The sequence below is a fragment of the Acomys russatus genome, chromosome 4 (assembly GCF_903995435.1).
Source record: "Acomys russatus chromosome 4, mAcoRus1.1, whole genome shotgun sequence".
NCBI classification, from domain to species: domain Eukaryota; kingdom Metazoa; phylum Chordata; class Mammalia; order Rodentia; family Muridae; genus Acomys; species Acomys russatus.
This window is the reverse complement of record NC_067140.1, coordinates 30,000,622-30,023,171: the sequence shown is the minus strand read 5'-3', so window position 1 is coordinate 30,023,171 and position 22,550 is coordinate 30,000,622. Positions and strand designations below refer to the sequence as shown.

At 42.9% G+C, this 22,550-nt stretch overlaps 1 protein-coding gene across 7 annotated transcripts in view; it reads right to left on the bottom strand.

Annotated features, from left to right (window-relative positions):
• The window catches only part of Ambra1 (autophagy and beclin 1 regulator 1), a 188,631-nt gene that overhangs the window by 12,141 nt on the left and 153,940 nt on the right, over positions 1-22,550 (bottom strand). For all 7 annotated transcript variants that reach the window (XM_051144131.1, XM_051144133.1, XM_051144132.1 and 4 more), the window contains 3 exons: positions 21,814-22,002; positions 20,818-20,972; positions 5,260-5,399 (listed from right to left, as the gene is read on the bottom strand). In XM_051144131.1, the coding sequence (XP_051000088.1) occupies positions 5,260-5,399; positions 20,818-20,972; positions 21,814-22,002 (484 nt within the window). The remainder of the gene's footprint in view (positions 1-5,259; positions 5,400-20,817; positions 20,973-21,813; positions 22,003-22,550) is intronic.

The window sequence follows — 22,550 nt, the reverse complement described above, 5'->3', positions numbered from 1 at the left end:
CCTAGGAGCCGGACAAACACACAAAGGGAAAAGACTGAGAAGTCAACAAGGGGCAGTGTTTCAAATGGACTTCTACACAGCACCTGACTCTCTTCAGCAGTCTCTCTAAGCTGTGCTTCTGGGTGTGGCTCACTCAGTTTCACTGCTGGGGTCCTCCTGGGCTCCTTTAGTAGAGGGAAGAGCGAGCCTTGCTTTCTCAGTGATCTCCATGTTCTGTCCACACACAGTCTATGGCTCTGAACTTCCCAACTTCTTGAGAACATTCTTCATCTGTTGGCCTCAGGGCTGTCTCTGAGGACTGTTTCCAGGAAGACTGGCATTTATCTGCAACATCTCTATGGTGAGGGAAAGAGTTGGCACCTGGCTCTCCTGGCTAGCCTGAAGGACAGAGTCCCTGTGGCAGTTCTGGCTCCCCTTTTCATTCCAAAATATGCCTTTCCCCTCCTTAGTTAATAATGCTTGATTATAATTACCATTTACACTGGTAGCTCCCTCTGAGGGACAAAACTGAGGCTTTATAAAGAGTGCCATCCTTGGCCAAGGTTCCAGGTGCGCCACATTCAGATTACTTCTCTTCTGCAATCTCTATTCTGCCTTCTGAGCTGACTCCGGAAGCACTGCTCCTGTAATACCTCCCCTCACCCTCATTTACAAGGAAAATCCATGAAGCCAGCGGTCCTTTAAAACCACAGTGAGGATCAGCCAGGCGGTGGTGGCGCACGCCTTTAATCCCAGCACTTGGGAGGCAGGGGCAGGTGGATCACTGTGAGTACAAGGCCAGCCTGGTCTACAAAGTGAGTCCAGGACAGCCAAGGCTACACAGAGAAACCCTGTCTTGAAAAACCAAACCAAACCAAAAAAAAAAAACCACCACCACCAACAATCACAGTGAGAATCAGTGGTGGTGGCTGGGCTGGCAATCATCCAGTGGCACAGCAGCAGCGTGGAAGTAGTAGTAGGGTAACCCTCCCTACTAGAAAAGGAGGGAGGGGATTACTGAGCTACTGGCTGCCATGGTGTGACAGCTTGGTACAGGCCCTCAAGGGTCAATCTCTCCATTTGTCATAAGAGTTCTTACCCAGAGCAAGATGGGGTATTCTTTAACACTTTTGTCTACTGTCAAGTAGGACTTTACAACTGCTAAGAGATACCCAAGGAGCTTGCTCTCAGTCTTTGTGCTTGGCAAGAGTGCTGAGGCTGAGACAATGGAAAAGAATCAAGAGCAGCATTGACAGCACAAAATGCAACAGCAGCTGCCTGTGCCCGGACAAAAGCAGACAACCACCTGTTTTGGGGGAGGGCTGCAATCTTGGCCCAGCTGGTGGGCTGGATTCTGTGCCCTTGGGAAAGGGTGTGCCAGGGAACTGCGTCACACAGGGACAGGCAGCAAGCCTTAAGCAGCCGCCTATGAAGCAGACTGGCACTTTGAGCTCCTCCTTCTCTCTACTTCTCTCTATTTGTTCTTAGTCTAGGCAAGAAGCCTATCATAGATGTCAACCCTCTGGCTTATCGTCCCATTTTCTAATGCACCATCACCTGATTCACCTAAATAGGACCTAGAAGTGAATGGATGTGTTGCTATGGTGTATTTTTATGTAGGAGAGAGTATGTTGCTTTTTCTAAAAATGTTATTCTGTGTTTGTATGCATGTGACATTTATTTGAAGTCAAAAAGACAACTTCAGGGAACTGATTCTCTCCTTCTACCTTGAGAGTCCTGGGGCCTAAACTCAGGTCATCAGACTTGAGATACAGGCCCTTTACTCTCTGACTGTCTGAAATTCAGAGGCTCAATTCTAACAGTGATCCGTGTGGAGGCCTTAGATAAGCGATAACCTTCTTACCTTGCCTAAAAGGGGGAAAAAGATAAGAGGGTGGCTGAGTTTTAAGCCCAGAATAGTAGGAAGAGCCTGTGATGGGGAATTTGAGGGAGTCTAGGCTACAATGTTTGTCAAGGTCAATAGGCTTTGGCTACATAATGAGATCTTGGGGAAACTTTGAAGAACTTAAGACAAAGTCTCATCCAATTTTATATGAGACCCTAAATTTCTTGTTTTAAGGCTACAGGATTCCAAGAAATCAGAATATATAGCAGAACCAAAACTGGTGGGCTAAGCTACCTCTACTTAGTCTAGGACAGGATTGTCCCGTGGCCCAGTGCCCATTCTATTTAGGGAAGAGGCTTGAGCTCCTAGGAGCCCAAGATTAGGCTCACTGAGACTCTGGAATGCTGAAGACAACATATGGGGAGAAGAGAGAAAATAGAGGCCAAAGCCACCTTCATGTTTGGCTGAGGAGTCTGTGACTCACACCAAATACGTGGGCTAGGGTTTGAGACATGACATCTGGGAGGAGGGGTGACAACAGACTGGGTTTGCCTCTGGAAGAGTGGATCACGTTGAAAGGGAGAGGGCTAGACTACTTTTCTAGGGACACAGGGGAGTGGTGAGAGCCACAGAAAAAAACAGACTGGAAGACAGAGGTCTCTGAACAACAGAAAAACAAAGGCCTATAACTATAGTGTTGGTATGAATAAAATTATAATCCAGAATCCTATACCAATTTTTTTGGGGAAAAAAAGGTCTACTAGATTGCTCTTAAGAATTCCTAAGTTAAAGAAATAGGGCAACCAGCTTCATGTGGTTTGGGGAAAAGAAGTCTCTGAGAACGCACAGAGACCCTGGACCAGGCACAGCACAAAGAAAGGACAAAAAGTGACAGGTCCAGCATCTGGGCTAAAAATGGCTCAAATATATAGACCATGTTTTAGAAAGACACAGGAAGTAGTGAGAGAGGTTTCCTGGATACAGAAACTTAGGAACCGGGGGCTGGAGAGATGGCTCAGCGGTTAAGAGCACTGGCTGCTCTTCCAGAGGTCCTGAGTTCAATTCCCAGCAACCACATGGTGGCTCACGACCATCTGTAATTCCCTCTTCTGGTGTATACAAAAACAGAGCATTCATATGCATAAGCCAAATAAATAAATCTTTTAAAAAAAAGTAAGAAAGAAAGAAAGAAAGAAACTTAGGGGCAAGTAGCTGCCAGAACAAGGTTCTCTCCCTGCTCCAAGAGCAGCATCATTGGGTCAGGCTTACACAGCAGCTCTTTTGGGGAGGTTGTCCAAACATTCAAGGTGGAATAAACACACTGTGTTTCTAATGAGCCAGGCTTTCTCTCCTTAGTGCCTCTGTCCTAACTAAGTTGAGAGTTGACAACATCAATCACCAGTTACCTACCACATCGTGAGTACTGATCCAAATCAGAAAATACATTAAGGTCCCACACCAAGGCACAAAGGAAGTGTAGAACGTGGGGGGTGGGTGTTATCAGTTGAAGAGTGTTTGCCTAGAAAATTAATGTACAAAGCCCTGGATTCAATCCCTAGTACAACATAAAATGGGTGTGATGGCACATGGCTATAATCCCAGCACCGGGAAGATGGAGGCAAGATAATCAGAAGCTCAAGATTCTCCTTGGTGACAGAGATTTTCTGAGGCTAGCCTGGGATACATAAGATCTTATCTCCAAACAATAAAATAAATAGAATAAAGATAATATGGGTATTCCCAAAGACTTTGCAAGACCATTCACAACATGTACTCTGACCTGTACAACATTCTAGAAGACTGCATCAAGTGAAGAACAGCATTAGGGCAGCCTGGAGACAGAAGTGGCATTTAGTTAGCTGGAACCCCACAGTGTCCCACGCAGCAATCAGCCTGCTCTGCAGTGAAGCAGAGCTTCACACTCTCCACCTAGCTGGGTCTAGAAACTGATAATAATCAGGCTGATTCTAGGGTCTTGAGTAAGTGCCAGAGCAAGGGAAAAGGCTGTCCTTAGGTCAGACATGCTCCTGCTCCCCTTCTCCTCCTTACTTCAAAGCCAGACAATAATCACTATGACTTTACAGTGAGCTCCTCAATCTGCTTTCAGTCACATAAAAGCTCAAGCCTCTAGTAAAAAGGAGCAGAGGCAGGACACAGACAATCTGTTGGAGACTAGTAGCCTGATGATTGGTTTAATTTATCTTATCTGTATGTTCTTACATTTTATTTTATATTATATAATTACATAAAATATCATTACATTTGATAACTTTATAATAATTGTTTACAATTTTATGATAAAAAGAAAATGTATTATTTTATGTGTGTGTTTGTCTGCATGTTTGCATGTGCACATGTATCTTGATACCCATGGGAATCAGAAGAGGGAATCAAATCTTCTGGAACTAGAGTTACAAATGGTTGTGAACTACCATGCAAATACTGAGAACCTGACCTGCTGAACCATCTCTCCAAGTTCCCAAATTAGAGTTTTAATAAGAATATCCCCAACTTTGCTTATTTATTTGCTTGTTTGTTTGTTTAAGCTTTACAAGCTAGGGTTTCTCTGTGTAGCCCTGGCTGTCCTGGAACTCCCTTGTAGACCAGGTTGGCCTCGAACTCACAGAGATCCATCTGCCTGCCTCCTGAGTGCTGGGATTACAGGTGTGCACGGCCATACCCAGCTTTAATTTTATTTCTTAAGTTACATAAACTTAAAATCACTTGTTAGATTTTTCCAAAAAAAGGCTTTAAAAAGGAGCTTTGATATCTATTCTTTTGCATGAGGAGACGTTATTATCACTAGGAAACCAGATAGTAAGAGACAACAAAGAAAAATACAACACTTGTCTAGATTCAAGAAAGCAATCACTGAAGTGTCTGGTTTTTTTGGTTTTTTTGTTTTTTTTTTGTCTTTTGTTTTCCACAGTGCCATAAGGCCTGTGAACATAAGGCCTTACATATCCTAGCCTCTGCCACTGACCCACACTCTCAGCTGTCTGGTACTTTGAAGTTGGCTCTCACTATGTAACCCATGATGGACTTGAACTCATGTTCCTCCTGCTTCACCCTCCAGTGTAGCTGGGATTATATGGGTATCACACCACACCCAGCTACTAAAGCATAAAGCAGTCTTTGGATGGTATTTGGAATGAAGAGCTAACTTTACCTTGAGAGAAGAAAGTCCTTTTAGCAGCCTGGATGTTGTGGTATGGGGAACAACATGAAAATACAGAGAACTCTTTTTCCTTTCTCTCATTACACAGTCCAGGCTTATTTTGAGCTTCATCCTTCTGCTCATCTCCTACATGTACTGCCACCTCTAATACTTCTCTAGCAGGATTTGGATTTTCTGCGTAAAAGGCTGGCCATGCCTAAAAGTAAGTACTACTTACTTCAGATAAGTGTCCATACCCTCCCCTTGAGTAACTCACTCTGGTCGGCAGATCACCAGGTCTCCTTTGTTGGTGCCATAGGCCAAACCAAGCCCTGGCTCAGGGAGCCAACGGGCAGAGTTGATGCTGACATGTCTCCGCTGGTCAGCAGGCATAGGGTAAAGGACGTTGAAAACTCTCTGCATGGGAGACAGAGAAGAGAAACAACTTGTTAACCAAAATAACAAAATCCAAGGAGGATCAAATTAAGCACAGGCCAGGGAGGAGACTTTAGCTGGGAATGGGCTGACTTTCAAGTCATATCTGAGACCCTGGGGAAGGAGGAGTGGGAGCCCTTTCACTTCCCAGAGACCTAGATCTCTTTTAGGCGAACACTTACATTCTTAGCTTCTTAGCACTCCTCACCTCTAGGCTCTGACATCAGGACCAGAAAGGTCTCACCCACAGCCCACCACACTGGAAAGGAGTGGCCATAACAACCTGGGCTGGTAGTATTGTTACTATGGAAACCCAGATCTCTCACAGCAATGGGGAATTGGAGGTGATAGGGGGGCGGGAGGGGGTGATAACATCAGAGAACACTCTTAATTCATCTAATTAAAAGCACTGTTAAAACTGCTATTGTTAAGGAAACCCAAAAGGTATATTCAGATGTGGGGAGCAGGGAAGAGGGGAATCTTCAATTCGCAGGTACACGACTGCCTTCTGCTTATATAAACCACCATGAGATGGGTCTCCTTTCTCAAAGGCAGACATTTCCCTTTCAGTGACTTCAGTTATCTTCCCAAGTTACTCTGTCCCAAGGGTGACCTGGCTACACCCAGAATTTAGGCTGAAGGGAAATCTAGCCACAAGATCTCTGACATTGACCTTAGAATCATTTCAAAACCACCTTTGGTCAGAGTTAGGGCAGGGAAGAGAGAAATGAAAGAGACATTTACTTGGACTTAACCTTGAACCCTAATGTGACTACATAACAATGAGTTTAGTTCTCAGCTTTAAAATCTCCCTTTTCTGTAAAATGTGTGTGTGTGTGTGTGTGTGTGTGTGTGTGTGTGTGTGTGTGTGTGTGTTTGGGGGGGGAGGTTTAAGTGGGTGAAATTGGAAGGAGAGGAACGAGGGGGCTGTAATAGGGATATAAAGTGAATTTTAAAAACAAACAAAAAACACACAGAATTAAAAAAAAAAATCTCCCACATTCAAGGCTGGGGATATAGCACAATTGGTAGACCGCTTGCCTAAGCATGCTTGAAGCCCCAAGTTTGATCTTCGGCACCACAGAAACTTGGCCTGTGCTACACAACTTAAATCCCAGCACTTAGGAGGCAGAGATAGGATGATCACTCTTTGGCTAGAGAAAATTAAAAATCAGTCTGGGCTGTGTGAAAAGAGCTGAGACACAGAGCACTCACCTAGCATGTCAAAGTCCTAGGTTTCATGCTGAGTACTACAAATGGGCGAGGGGAGCAGGAACCCTGGATCAACTAACCACTGCAAACAACAAAACATTTGCATCCAAATAACTGGGAACACAAAAACAGTCTGGCGTGTCTCAAGCTTATAAATGGTAGCTGCTGAAATTCTTGCCAGAAACCTGTATCTAGGATCTTTTTAAAAGGTCTGTGAAAAGACAGGCATCGAGACTGACTTCTTTTGTTTCTTCTCATTTCTTTCTGCTTTTGTTCTAGACGCCCTGGTTTTTAAACTGTAAAATAGGGATGAACTTTCTCTGCCTTTACTCGCTTTTAGGGATGACAGAGACAAGGCAGCTGAGAGTATGGTCCGGAAAGCAATACATATATGAAATTTATATATATAGTTTGATAATTTTAAATCATCATTGTCATCATCAAACTATATATATATATATATATATATATATATATATATATATATATATATGTATATATATATCTGGTCTCTTTAGGCACAAGGCATGCATGTGGTACACAGACACACAGACATGTATGCAGACAAAATATCCATACACATTTAGTAAATACATACATATTTTTTAAAGTCTTCCTGTGAGACTAGACGCAGAGAATTAGCCAAGGCTTATAATATTTTCTAACTAAAAAAGCAGTCCAAGCAGGGCGTGGTGGCGCACGCCTTTAATCCCAGCACTCGGGAGGCAGAGGCAGGCGGATCGCTGTGAGTTCGAGGCCAGCCTGGTCTACAAAGTGAGTCCAGGATGGCCAAGGCTACACAGAAAAACCCTGTCTCGAAAAACCAAAAAAAAAAAAAAAAAAAAGCAGTCCAATGACATTAGGTGCAGTGGCATACACCTTTGTAATTCAGTGCTTAAGGGAAAGAAGCGGGTTGGCTGTGCCAAGTCTGAGGCTAGCCTGGCCTACATAAGACCCTATCTTGGAAAGAGAGGAGGGGGGGGGGAGGAAGGGAGGGAAGGAAAGAAAGAAAGAAAGAAAGAAAGAAAGAAAGAAAGAAAGAAAGAAAGAAAAAGAAAGTGGGGGGAAAGGCCCAGTGGAATTAATGAATTTCAGTTCTAATAATTAAGAATATGGCTGCCTAGTTTGTGGATTAATCTCATACAAACATAATTGGCAGGAGCCTTGGACACATTCAGAGCTTCTAATGAACACTTGGCATACCTGTGTGGCTGATGACTCACACAGGTGGCAGTATCATTCCTTTTTTTTTTTTTTTTTTTTTTTTTTTTTCGGTTCCTAACCAAGTCTTTTACTTTAAATAAAGAAATGTGGGAGTTGGAGACATGGCTTGGTGGTTAAGAGTGCTGCTATTCTTGGGGAGGGCCTAAGATCAGTTCCCAGCACCCATATCAGGTGGCTTACAACTGCCTGTACCAGCAGATGCAGGGGATCTGACAGCTCTAGCACATATACTCATGTGTGGATAGCTGCACATAGGCCCACACACTTAATCAAAAATAAAAGCAAAACCTTAAAAACAAACAACAACAAAACCACTCCAGGATAATTGGGGTTGTCCTTTCTAATCTAAAGGCTTCATGGTAAATGCAATGTGGCACGCAAACTAACAGAACAGCTTGGTTGTGATTACACAACTGTGGCTAAGACCTTTGATCTGTTTAAGGAGGGATGAGTGTTAATTTCAGTGAGTTGAATGCGGGCAGGAAGCCCTGGGGTCAGGCTTGCGCAGCTCTGTAGGGCTTCACTACAGAACTCCCCTACCAACACGGTGACTTATAATTTTGGGGAATGAAACAGAAGGACCAAGGAAGGCCTAGTAAGAAGGAAAATGCTAAGGCTTTTGAAAACCAGATGGTTAAGTGTTGCCTGAAGTTTTGATAGGAATCTCAAAGAATGAAAACAAGACAAACCTCTCCTAGAAAATTTCCAGGCCAGGAAAAGCAGCAGGCAAGCCTATTATATGTTCCAAGTTCACCTTTTATTGTCTGTCACTGCAGAGGGAGTAAACAAATACTGTCAATTTCCTTCTTTCAATAGCAACTTACTTTGGGGATAAAATTCCCAAAAGGCCAACAAGACTGGTGAACTGGCTTAGGACAGACAAGGCTTTAACTAGAGGGACTGCTGTGGAACTACTTATTAAAGGTTAGAATCCTTGCTAGTCAGGTCAGAACTAGTGTGGCTCCAAGAGTCACGGGGACATAGATTTGTCCTCTGAATCTGGCCTATCTCCCCAAGTCCAAATCCATAAGCAGAGCTGAAGGGGAGCTCCAAGGGCCTGCCCTCTGTAATATCTGGGGATTAGGTTAAATCCTAATTTGAGGCAGAAAGCCAGAAGAATGTCCTATGAGCCCCAGCAGCCTCACTGCACTGCAGCATGAGAGTGAGTGGAAGGGAGCGGACACAAGACTGCCAGAGCGAGGAACAAGATGCAGGAGCATAGGCTCACTGGCTCTTAAGTCCTTTCACACATTCGTGCAAATAAAGGGCTCTTCAGCAATGAGAGTCCAGCCCAACCTGAAATTTTTGAGGGTTTTCTACCCCGTTCCCTGGTCATAGCTAAACAGCTCTTGAGATGCCTAATGAGAGGAAATAAATCTCACTAGTCAGCCCTGGAGATGAGGAAATTATCTAGGCAACAATTTCCCCAGTACCGACAGACATTAGATAGCTCCAGCTACTCTCAAAACCATGTGTGATCTCAGCCATTAGTCTGCTAAACCAAAGGCTAGGCCGGCCATGAGGCTCTTCCAAGACTGCCCTGTGAATCAAGTCCATCTGCACAGCCGAGCATCTGATTCAGGGTACCTAGGGGACAGCTCGCCTCAGTTAAGGTTCTACCAATACAGTTCAAAGAAAAGTTTCCTTGAAATTCATCAGGGGATGAAAGGTCAAGCTAGTAGTTGCCCAACTTCCATGACCACATGACAATGACAAAAGTGACTTTTCATGAGCTACACTATGTAATTCTTGGATGCTAGAAGAGAATTATGAAAAACTGGGGACCCTATGCAAGGCTAGACACAAAACTGAACTACTGACTCATGCCAGCAAAGTCCTGTTTCCACCTGCTTCAGCTGTAGCTAACGTCCTGGAACATGACAGATGGGAACAGCATACCTTCCCTCCTGCATTCTCATTTTGTCTATTATCTATAAAGGAAATGAGGTTCAATATGCTGAAAGAAAAGTGTTTGGTTTTTTTTGTTTTGTTTTGTTTTTCCAGACAGGGTTTCTCTGTAGCCTTGGCTGTCCTGGACTTGCTTTGTAGACCAGGCGATCCACTTGCCTCTGCCTCCAGAGTGCTGGGATTAAAGGTGTGCGTCACCACACCTGGCTGGAAGGAAAATGTTAGTGCCCATACAGTCTCAGCACATCAATTGGGAATGGGTCAGGGCACCAAATCTTTACAGTGTTAAGGGGGTAGATTATGATTCCTCCATTTCTAGGGTCTAGGGTATCTCCTGCTTATCCATCAGTAGGAACAAAAGGAAAAGCTCACAGATAAAAACTGAAAGGATTTTTCTTGTTTAAAGAAAGTATAGAAAAGAATGAAAGGTCAGTGAAATACCTTTAAAATTCAAAGACAGGTGGGCATTATATTAATAGAGGCAGGAGGATTCCAAGTTTGAGGCTTGCTTAAGCTATACAAGGCATTCTAGAGAAGCCTAGGCTCTGTAAAAGCCTGTCTCAAAACACAACACAGGAGAAACATACTACAGCCTTTAACAAGAGCCTTTCTTTTCTATTGCATGTCATGACTCAGACCATCAAGGCCAACAACAAACTGCATTGCTCAGAGCCAGCCAGGTAAGAAGCTAGCAGATAAAGCTCTGTAGGTTTTTTTTTAATGTACATCATCTGTGAAGTGGGAACCTGATTGTGATGGCCTGCACTAGACAGAAGGGCCCTTGGGAGCAGGTGAAAGGCACACCACGGTGCTTAGAGAAAAAAGGGATATAAGGATGAAAAATCTGTTAGAAAGCATCGAAGGCTTTAAGTTTTTATGAGGAGGTGACTAGAAGAAAACCAATTCTCTAGGAAGATGAGAAAGATTAGTGGAAGGTAAATAACAAGAAATAGTTGAAGCTTTTCCACTGAATAGATGGGGAACCCTTATCAAAGGCCAAGAAACACATATCCTAGTGCAGGCAGGGGAGGTAACTATCGTTATTTTATTTTTTGAGGCAAGTTTGACCTTGCTATCAGCCTAACCTGACCTGAAATTTACAATCCCTCTGGGATGCCGGATCATAGGCATGTGTCATCAGGCCTAGCTTTAGCTTCCTTTCTTTCTGTGGTGCTAGGACCTAATGTATGGCTCTGCAGATGCTAGGTGAGTGCTTTACCACTAAGATTACATGCCCAGAATCCTCTAAAAAACTTGAATCAAATTTGCTATCTCCAAGGCCTGCATGTTTACTTTTGTGTGCTAAAGATAAAACCAGGGCTTTGTGAATACTAGGTAAACACTCTACCACTTAGCTACACCCTCATATTCCTAGTATGGATTACATTTTTCTCTTAAACATGTGCATGTGTGTATCAATGCATGCCATGGCAGACAAGTATATGTCAGAGCCAACTTTCAGTTCTCTCTTTTCATTGTGTGGGTTCTAGGGATTGAACTCATGTCATTAGGTTTGGTGCCAAACGTACATCTTGTGGGCTCAAGTCTTTTTTTTTTTTTTTTTTTTTAAAGATATCTATATCTCTCTATATAGTAGGTCTCTGTGTGTGTGCCCTCAGAGGCCAGAAGATGGTGCAGGTAGTTGTAAGCCAACTGACATGGGTACTAGGTCTTCCTGAAGAGCTAGTGCTCTTAACTGCTAGCCATTTCTCCAGTGTTCCCTTTAAAATTTTACCTAGTTACTTATTTGTGTATGTGTGTATCTATTATCTATATTCAAAAGGCTGTAAGAGTGAGTGTGTGTGTGTGTGTGTGTGTGTGTGTGTGTGTGTGTGTGTGTGTGTGTGTATGCTCCAAAAGGCTTCAGAAGATATCAGATCCCCTTGGAACTAGAGTCACAGGTGGTTGTGAGCAATATGGTGATCCTAGAACTTGGAAAGCTAAAACAGATGAGATTTGAGAGTTTTAGGCCAGCCTAGGCTATACTGCAAAATGGTCACAACCACAACCCCTGCAAACAAAATCAGGAGCAAGAGCAGCAGCAAAGCATCAGACTGAGAAGCACCACAGGCCTCTGTTCACTGCTATATTCCTAGACCCAGCCAAGGAACTGGACCTTGACAGAAGAAAAATTCTGAGATATCCTAAATTTAATTCAAAGAGTAGAGGGTGGAGGAGGAAAGTGATGGGAGACATTAATCAGACATATTGAAAGACCCTCTCTCACAATCCTGAATGTATATTGAAACCTTAACACAGTTCTTATCACATGGATCATTGAGGCTATCTATCCCGTCTATTTATATAAAAACATCCTGGCGCCGATCCAGATGCAAGAGCCACTCTCCAGTCTCACAGTCCAACGTGAACTTACAGTTTCTTTCCCTTAGTTTTGGTTTTAGGGACATTTTTCAAATTGCCATCTAGCCTCGCTGTAGGTGATGGTGGAAACATACCCTGCCTTCCCTTTCACCATTGGCAACTGAACCCAGGGCTGCTCACATGCTAGGCAAGCACTCTGCTGCTGAACTACATCCTCAGTCTAATACACCCTTAATCCAGAGCTCCCTGGGTCCCAAGAGTTAATACCTATAGGAGACACATAGCACATCTTCCTTCTTTCATGAAAAGACCAGAACGTAGTACAGACTCCATTCTCCTCAGAGACAGTGGTGGCGGTGGTGGTGGTGGTGGTGGTGGCGGCAGTGTGGATCTTCAGAGATGTGTGACTGTCATGGAAAAATCCTCCTGAATGAACAGCTTTGATGGAAGTTCTAATGTTACTTTTAAGTTTGTATCTTGTTTTCCCCTTCTCTGACAAACCACATCAGAGACACCTCTGACTTTTAACTTGCCCCTCCTCCTTTTCTGCACTGTTCTGGAGAGAGGAACTTTTTGAGGCTAGACGCTTTGTGCTACATCGCAGAAGTCAACTTTAAGATAATTGCAGCGGAAGCCGTTTTTAATCAACTGACAGGTAGCTTTAAGAAAATTAATGAGGACAGAATCTTGGGAAGGAGTAAATCATTTTTGACAACAAAGCTGTCTTGCTTCTGTCCCAATATCCCCTGAAGAAATTGTACCCTTTCAAGATATAAAAATAAAGTGACTGTAACTTTGGTATCTGCTCCCCACACAAGGACAAGCCCAAGACTAAGAAATAGTACAGAGGCCACAGCACTCTGGAGGCAGAGGCAGGTGGATCATCCTGAGTTTGAGACCAGCTGGTCTACAAAGTAATTTCAGGACAGCCAGGACTGTTACTACACAGAGAAACCCTGTCTTAAAACCAACCAACCAACCAACCAACCAACCAAACAAACAAACAAAAAAAAAAAAGGAAGGATGGAGAGAGAGAGGGAGGTTAAAAAAGGAAGGAAGGAAGAGTTTAGACCCCTGGACCTTCTGAGTACTTTTCATCAAGCCAGAGTTCTGGATCACTTTTAAAAATTAAAGTTTTAAAATCCAGAAATACAGAGATGAGTAGGATTATGCCATAAGGCAAGGGAAGAGAACATATTATTGAAGATTAGGCACATTAAAATAAAAGTAGAGTGGTTCAGAGGAGCCCATATATGAGCAGTTATATAAATACTGGCCAGGACTAATGCACCAGATCTAACTAACCCACCCAGATCCAGGGTCTAAGCTACAATAGTAACTACAAAAAGATGAGCTTTTTTTTTTTTTACACCATGTCTTTCCAACTATTTTTTTTTAAGGCAATGAATTTTTTTTAATTGAAAAAATATAAATTTAAAAGCTAAATTTTATTATATACATTAATGAAACTATAGCCTTATGTTGGGCTAAAGCTCTGATATACAATTATTATTATTATTTTGGTTTTCTTTTTTTTTTTTATTAATTTATTCTTGTTACATCTCAATGGTTATCTCATCCCTTGTATCCTCCCATTCTTCCCTCCCTCCCATTTTCCCCTTATTCCCCTCCCCTATGACTGTTCCTGGGGGGGGGAGGGGGGAGAGGATTTCCTTCCCCTGTATATGCTCATAGGGTATCAAGTCTCTTCTTGGTAGCCTGCTATCCTTCCTCTGAGTGCCACCAGGTCTCCCCCTCCAGGGGACATGGTCAAATATGAGGCACCAGAGTACGTGTGAAAGTCATACCCCCCTCTCCACTCAACTGTGGAGAATGTTCTGCCCATTGGCTAGATCTGGGTAGGGGTTTAAGAGAAAACACACACACATACACACACACACAGAGAGAGAGAGAGAGAGAGAGAGAGAGAGAGAGAGAGAGAGAGAGAGAGAGAGAGAGCGCTCCCTGCATGTTCACCTGTAGGCCAGAAGAGGGCACCCATCCCATCCTAGATGGTTGTGAGCCACCATGTGGTTGCTGGGAATTGAAATCAGGACCTTTGGAAGAACAGGCAGTGCTCTTAACCTCTGAGCTAAACATTTTTTATTTTTGACACATACATTTATATTATTACACACATTGTTCATCTTTTTTTGTTGTTGTTGATACTGTTTTCTTTTTGAGTCAGGGTTTCTATAGCCTTGGCTTGTCTAAAACTCATTTGAAAATATTTTTACATTTATTTTAGTGTGTGCATGCGTGCGTGCATGTGTGTGATATAGTATACATGTGGAGGTCTGAGGATATCTTTTGGGAGTCAGTTCTCTCCTTCCACTATGTGGGTCCCAGGGATGGAATTCAGGGTCAGGTTTAGTGGCAGGTACTTTTACCTGTTGCTTATCTCACAGCCCCAATCCTGAACCCTTGATTTTCCTACCTATGCTTATCAGTGTTGGGTTTAGGGGTACACCATTCCTAGCTCAGTTCTAGTCCTTAAGCTTTTCAAGGCACTAACACTGGGCCAGTTAGCATGACCCAGAACGTTTAGGATATAAACACCCATCAAGTTCTCAGTTGTCTGGAAATATCTGAACTGTGGTTAATAAGAGGTTAGTAGAAGTAAACCAGATGACAGCTCATTACTTAACAGCAGAACTCATAAAACCAAGGAAGGAAAGAGCCTTTGGGTATAGCTCATGAGGCAGACTGCTTACTTTGTATGTACAGGCTCTTGAGCTCTGAGTCCAACCTCTAACATCACAAACAAATGAAAAACACAAAACTCTCTAGGGCTGGGGATACAGGCCAGTGGTAGCTTATTTGCCTAATGGAAGGCTCTGGATTAAAACAAACAAACAAACAAACAAACAAACAAACATCTTCCACATTGCTAATATCTCTGGGCAACACTCAATTAAAAAAAAAAGATTTACTTATTGACTGTGTATAGTGTTCTGTCTGCATGTACACCTGCAGTTCAGAAAAGGGCATCAGATCTTATTATATCTGTGAGTTACCATGTAGTTGCTGGGAATTGAACTCAGGACCTCTGGAAGAGCAGCCATCTCTCCAGATTAACATCCAATTTAAAAATTATTTATTTATTACATACACAATGTTCTGCCTGCATGTGTGCCTGTCTGCCAGAAGAAAGCATCAGATCTCATTATAGTTGGCTATATGCCACCATGTGGTTGCTGGGAATTGAACTCAGGACCTTTGGAAGAGCAGCCAGTGCTCTTAACCTCTTGAGCCATCTCTCTAGCCCCAACACTCAATTTTTACATACAGTTATACTATCTTAAAAAAAAAAAATTCAATAAATGAACTGATATTTCCCCAACAAGTCAAATGATGGGTATTCTTGTCTATCACCTCTACAGAGAGAAAGGGGGCGTTATGTAAGCCAGTACCACTGAGCTTCAAGTTCCTAGAGCCTCTACTGTGCTGAGGATCATACTCAGTTCTTTTCTTTGTAACCCTGGGGATGGAATCTGGTTTTGCACATGCTAGAAAAGCACTCTACCACTGAGCTCCAGCTTTAAACCATTTGTCTGCCTATAATCTCCATCTTTTGGGGAAGGATGGTCTGTGCCTTGGGGAAAAGGTTATGACATACTAGCTCCCACTCTGAAGACATTAATTCTTATTCTTACTTTCTAGCTGAGAATGCCTCACACACCTCTTATCCTTGAGCCCCCTGCCCCAGCCCTGACTTCTCCTCTTTTTCTAAGTAACATAGGGCTTACATGACACAAATGAACACAACAATTTGGTATATGACTATTTCTGGCTTCATTAGTAATTTTGTTGTTATGTTTTCACTTGGTTACAACCAAAATTATTATAATGTGCAAGTTGTCACTATTTTAGAAAATTAATTGCAGTTTTCTGTTACAATATTGTGCCTTGTTCCAATTAGAAAATGAAAGCTGAAAGAACACAGGCAGTTTAGTGTTTTGGGAATTCAGCAAAACTTCAGCTCAGCTGTCTCTAAAAGCCTAACTTAAAACAAAACAGAAATTAACAAAAAGCTCTCACTGGTTCTAGTGAAAGGGAATCAAACAGCAAAGATGACTGAGTCATACAGAGCAGCAACTCCAGCTTAGGGGTTCGCTCTAGTGGACAGAGAAGGGGAGAAGAAAATAGAGCCTGGGTCTGTTCTTCCTGCTTTACCAATTATCAGAATTATTCCTGACCTCAGAAAGCCAAGGGGGTCAGACTAAAAGGATCCCACTTCATAGAAGTAAGGACAAAACTGAAATACTCAACACAAAGAAGCAAAGACTTACGAGGAACAATTAAGAAAAAGAGAAAGCTGTTGGTGAAGTGCAGGCACTCAAGATGCTGAGTGTGGGGCATGATGTGATCTGCTCTGCTCTGCCATGCCCTCCTACCACAATGAACTGATGACTGATGACAGCTCCAAGACCAGGGTGTACTGGGTGGTGATATAGTTAACAACAGCTGTGGTCTTTTTTTGGGGGGTGGGGGATGGGGTTGTTGGTGGTGGGTGTTTTAAGACAGGGTTTCTCCTCTGTGTAGCCTTGGCTTTGCTTTGTAGACCTGGCTGGCCTTGATCTCACATCAATCCACCTGCCTCTGCATCCCAAGTGCTGGGATTAAAAGCGTGTGCCACCAGGTCCGGCTTGTGGCGTGCGCCTTTAATCCTGGCACTTGGGAGGAAGAGGCAAGCAGATCGCTGTGAGTTCGAGGCCAGCCTGGTCTTTAAAAAAAAAAAGCCGTGCACCACCACGCCCAGCAAGAGTTGTGGTCTTTACCAGCTCTATCCTACCAAGCTACACCAGTATATATATATACGCAGCTGAAGATATAGTGGAAATAAAATTATTGTCTTCTAAAATCTCAAGTAAAAGGGCAGAGAGACTTTGATCCTAGCACTTGGGAAGTAAAGGCAGGCAGATCTTTATAAATTCAAGGTCAGCCTGACCTTCTAGTGAGACCCTAGGGAGGCTCAGTTTGGTGGAAACAGAATACAAACAGCAATAAAATTATCAAAGGATTAAAGCAGGACACACCTCAGAATCATGATGGTGTAAATAAATCTGAGATTGAGTCTCTGTATTGATGATAATACTAAAGGTAAAGCCCTAAAGTGAAAGGATTAAGACCAGCAGTTCACAAACCCACGTGTAAAGCAGAATGGTGGGGAAGGGGCTTGATTTAATTTCTAGAATTCTTTTTTTTTTTTTTTTTTTTTTTTTAAACGTGTGTGAATGTTTTGCCTGAGTGTATGTACAGTCACCACCTACATGCATGCCAGACGCCCTTATTGGTCAGAAGATATCAGATTCCCTGGAACTAGAATCACTGACAGTTGTGAGCTGCCATGTGGGTGTTTGGGTACCAAATCTGGTCCTTTGCAAAAACAGTAAGTGCTCTTAACCTTTGAGCCATCTCTCCAGCATGGGAGGCTTGTTTTAAAAATACAGATACCGTACCATTGTTATACCTTTTAAATACTTCATAACTGTCCAGGGTGGCCTCAACCTCACAGTGCTGATTCAGCCTCTGAGTAGCTGGGATCACTAGAACCTATCCCTCTGACCGTAGGTCTAAGGTGAATCTGTGTTTAAGAGGGCCCTCTTACACAGCAACTATAGCTCCAATGTCCAAGGACTACTGCTGAGAATTACTGATCCAGAGGTCTGAAGAATTCCTAGAAGAAGTACATCAAGGCTACCAGCAATAAGCAATTCATTTACGGAAGAGATTTCACATGGGATCCTGTAAGAGATCATCTCCCAGAAAAGACATCACTTAGTGGGAATTCAAATAAATCAATACCCAGAGGATTTTCTCTGGGAGTATCTGTTTGTTCAACAAATTCACCTCTTTGAATATTATCACAGTGAATCCAAGAAGTAATTTCAAAGATGGAGGAATACAGGGTAGAAAACTCTAGGCTCCTCTACACAGCATGTTTCGAGAGCAAACCTAACTTTACAGATAGAGAAGGACCTATGCTAATCTACGCAGACAGATCCAGAGAGATCCTTCAGTCCCATTCAAGAGAATTCCAGCATGTTAAAGGATGGCATAGCTTAACTAAAAGAGGGAATGTTAGGCTGCCCCCCCCCTCTCTCTCCTCCCCACCCCACCCCCACTCTTCCTCTCTCACACTCACACACCATGTGTGGCCCTCCGAGGAACATTTACTGAATGTTTGGTTCTTTGAATTTAGGATTAGGAGCAAGCAAGACCTCAAAACCCAGAAACCCAGAGTCAGTGGATGTCAGACTGAACAAAATCTTGTTGAGACACCTTAATCCTCTTGGTGAGAGGAATGCTTCCCAATGGGATTTTCCCAGTCACTTCAGTTTTCTCACCTAATGAAAGATGGTGCTTAAGAATCAAAAGCTTCAAAAAAAACAAAAAACAAACAAACAAACCCCAAAGCCTCATTGGGGTAAACAGAGCATGCTCAGAAACAGCTGTTTGTATGAGGCACACAACTGGCTAGCTGCCATGAGTCCCTCATTAAGACAGCACGGGACCAACTGGACCATACCTTCCCAGAAGAATCCTCTAACCCAATTCCCTCAGCTCTTGCCTCACATGACAAAAGACACCTTAGCTTTTGCTTGTAGCTATTTGATTTTGGTCAGGTGTTTCTGGCTCCTTACGAGAAGGATGGAGAGCTGGCAAGCTTTGCCTAGGAACTGGAGAGGTCTATCAGTACTTATTGCAATAAAAATCCATAAAGAATTTTTTTAAAAAACTTAAACAATTAGTTAGAAGAGCTGTTGGGCCCAGGATGTAGGTGGTAAGAGGCAGATACCAGGTGCTTTTACTGTCTGCTTAAGATCAGCCACAGAAGAATACTACACTAAACCGCCACTTTTATCCTTAGACATCTAGGTAAGAAGACTGAGCGTGGTGAACTGCCATGGCCTTCTCATTCTCACCCATACACAACTCCTGTCAAAAGCAGAGCGCCTTGCTGCTGCACCTTTCAGAGGTTTCCAAGGATGTTATTGGTTCTGACAGTTACCTGAAAATAATAAGGAACGAGGATACCTTCTTGAGAGACTCCACAATTCACTTAGTTTCCACTGTGTATCAGGTTCCCTACCAGGTACTTGGATTTCATATAAGAAAACAGACATAGTCTCCGCTCTTTGAAGGACCTAAAGTCCAGAATACAGAAACAACAGCAGGTTGGTGTGACAAGTATTAGCATAATGGTATGTTCTCAGGAGAGTAGTCAGTTCTATAAAGGAAGCTGCCAAAGGAGACATGAAGGAAAACATCCCAGGTTTTAAGGTACCTGGGCAAGAAAGAGCCTTTTCAGGTTCAGGGAGTTTGGAAAACAGCTCAGTATAGTGAGCTGAAATATAATTAAGAAGCCAGAGGGAAAGGAGGCCAGCAAAGGAAAGACCACCCAGGCATACCTTTCCATCACTTGACATGTTATGATCTTATCTCTAATTTTTTCTTGACAACAAGTGCCTCCTAGTCAAAGCATTCAACATGTCCCCACAAGCACAGCACCAAATGAAAGGCTCATGGGACTATATTCTTAAGGAACTTATATTGAACTCAGCTGGGTTAATCACACACAACACACAGCTAAAGGGAATGACAACAACAACAACAACAAAAAAACAACACAACACCAAATGCACCAAACTATAAGTGGCACAGACTACACGAAGTACTGAGGAATTAATTTACCAGTTCTTAGATCAGAACAGAACTTAAATACTATCTAACTAGAGAAGTGTTCAAGTATTTGATTCCCCTGACAAAACCCTAGCCAAATAAGTCCCTATAGGATGAGGAGGCTCGGACAGCCACATTAGTCCAGAAGGCAATTAACTACACTTCACCCAAAAGGCTTTCATGGCCATACAAGAGAGGCATGCTTTAGACAGGAGTGGGTCCTAAATGGGATTTCAGCTCTGTTTTTAAAAGGATGTGACAATTCAGAGCAAAGCAGCTGCCTAAAGTTCCATCATGACTATGACTTCATGGTATGCAACCACTTTTTTTTTTAGCTTGCTTCCTCAATACTAAACCAGAACAAGAAAAACTTTATTTAAAGACACATAAAATGTTTACTGAGAGCCAGGTGTGGTGGAGCACACCTTTAATCCCAGCACTGGGGAGGCAGAGGCAGGTGGATCTCTGTGAGTTTGAGGCCAGCCTGGTCTACAGAGCAAGTTTCAGGACACCCAGGACTGGCACACAGAGAAGCTCTGTCTTGAAAAAATAAAAATTAAAAAAATTTTTTTCTTACTGAGTCCTTCACATATCTCTGCATTAGAGGTTCACACTGACGTTAGGAAGTATTAAGCCTCTGGGTAACCCAGTTCATAATCTTGGGTGTGATAAAGTTCCTGACTTGTGGTTCTTGGTTCTGGGAGCCTGGCTCATACACAAGGCAAGACACAACTTCCCATTGTCTGTTTTTATTTAAGGCAAGGTGTCACTATGTAGGCCAGGATGGCCTTTAATATTCAATCTTTCTGCCTCGACCTCCTGAGTAGTTGTGATTGTGCAACAGTGCCAACAGGCACAGTAAAGAGCTCCTGATTTCCAGTAGTTCAGATCTTCTAAAAGTGAGGTTTGCTGGCCAGGGTCCCTGGTCTGGTGTGCTGGACTAGAGCACTTCTTTAGGATCATGACGGTACTGGTGCTGCCAGTAGATCACACCATAGTCCCTCATTACCATGCCAAGTCCAGGAGAGACGGAAGCAACACCACTTACCCTCATGGAGGTCTCACCCCCGTGGGCCTGTTGTAGCCTGAAGACCTGGGCTACCATGTGCTCCGTGGAGGGGTGCAGCAGGATCCTTCGTGAGGCCAAGCCCACCATTACATAGCGGCCCATTGGGGACAGGCTTACAGAAATGGCATTGGGACCTGAGGGCCAACAGAAGATAGTCACATTTCCCAGAATCCTTGCCATTCCATGGAAACAACTTCCATGCAGTCCTTTCTCCTTTTCTCCAACTTTCATAGTTTTTCATTGTGCTCAGGTGATCTTCTAGGGTTACAGTGAGCAGTAAAAGGAGAAGGTGTGCATGCACTTAGTGCAGTGCAATACACACAGCACTACTGGATACCAGCTCTGGATATCATAATTTTAGAAGACTGCTAACACACTCTAAGCACTGTTCTGAAATATTTTTTTCCACTTGGGCATTATGGATGTTTTTCATTATTAGATAATCTTTCATAAGAGCAGTTTTAAAACTACTTGTATTTTATGCTATCACTGTATAGTCATTTATTTAAGCTACTCCTTAAAAAAAAAAGCCAAACCTTGAAGTAACAATTTGATATTTTCTTATATAAAAATAACAGTATCAATCTTTATAATTTTCTGATTAGTTTTTAGAAGTGCAGATTATTTACTTAGGAATAAAATTTTTGGATTAAAGAATATGCACACTTTGGAAGTATGTTTGCCCACCTTTCCGTGCCACAGCTAAAAGGCTCCTTCCTTATTGCTAGTCTTTGTAATAGGCGCACACTGCTGATGCTGCTGTGGCATGGAGAACTCTTATTGTGAGATTCTTCGGTAATGCTATAGCCAGGACTCCTGCAGAGCAATCTTTCTCTGGCCTGTGCCTTAGTAAAGGCAGAAGTAGCATACGACCATTAATTATTCTCACCCATGCATGCCATGCCTCACCTAGGAATGCCTATGCCAAGGCATCAGCATCAACTCTGTCATTAGGTTGGGCTTCCTATCCCTTACCAAATCGCTTGGTGTAGAGCATTTCCCCCAAGTTATGGGGAGCCAGGGAATATACTGCCAGGATGCCTTCATCAGGAAAGCCCCTCTGGCTGCTTGGGATGAAAGCTGCCAGGAGCTGGCCATCTGCAGAAATGTCACAGCTGGCATCATTGTAGATCTTGCAGTTCTGTACCAGGACATTCACGGAGGCTGCATTGGACAAAGAAAAAGGAAGAAAGTTTAAACATCATGTTGTTAGAAATATGAGACCAAGATGTTTTGGGGCCTTTCTTAGGTGTGAATCCTCTTTAGAAATGAGGCAAGCTGCCTTCTTTAAATTAAAATGTTGGGAGCAGGAAATAGAAGAGGCTAGAAAGATCTGTGCATCTATCATTTAGTAGGAACTACAGGACAGTCCATTACCACCACAGCCACCAACTGAGTCTTAGTTCACACTTGATTAGATAAGGAAAAAGTCACCAACAATGCCCTGGAGAGGCACTCACTGCTGTTACTGTTCAAAGTATGAAACAAAGATAAATGAAAACATAAGCCCACTTATTCTAAAATAAAGGGGACACAGGTAGAGTGCTCCTGGGGCAGCAAGCCTCCTCAGAACCTGTTATTTGATCTTAGAGAAGGAAGTCATTGCAAAAACTATCTATTCAGAAACATTAATTCCAACTCCACACAGAGGAAAAGAGAGACAAAGCCCAGCCTAGACTAGACAGTGGGAGTTCTGTGCATTCCTCATTACA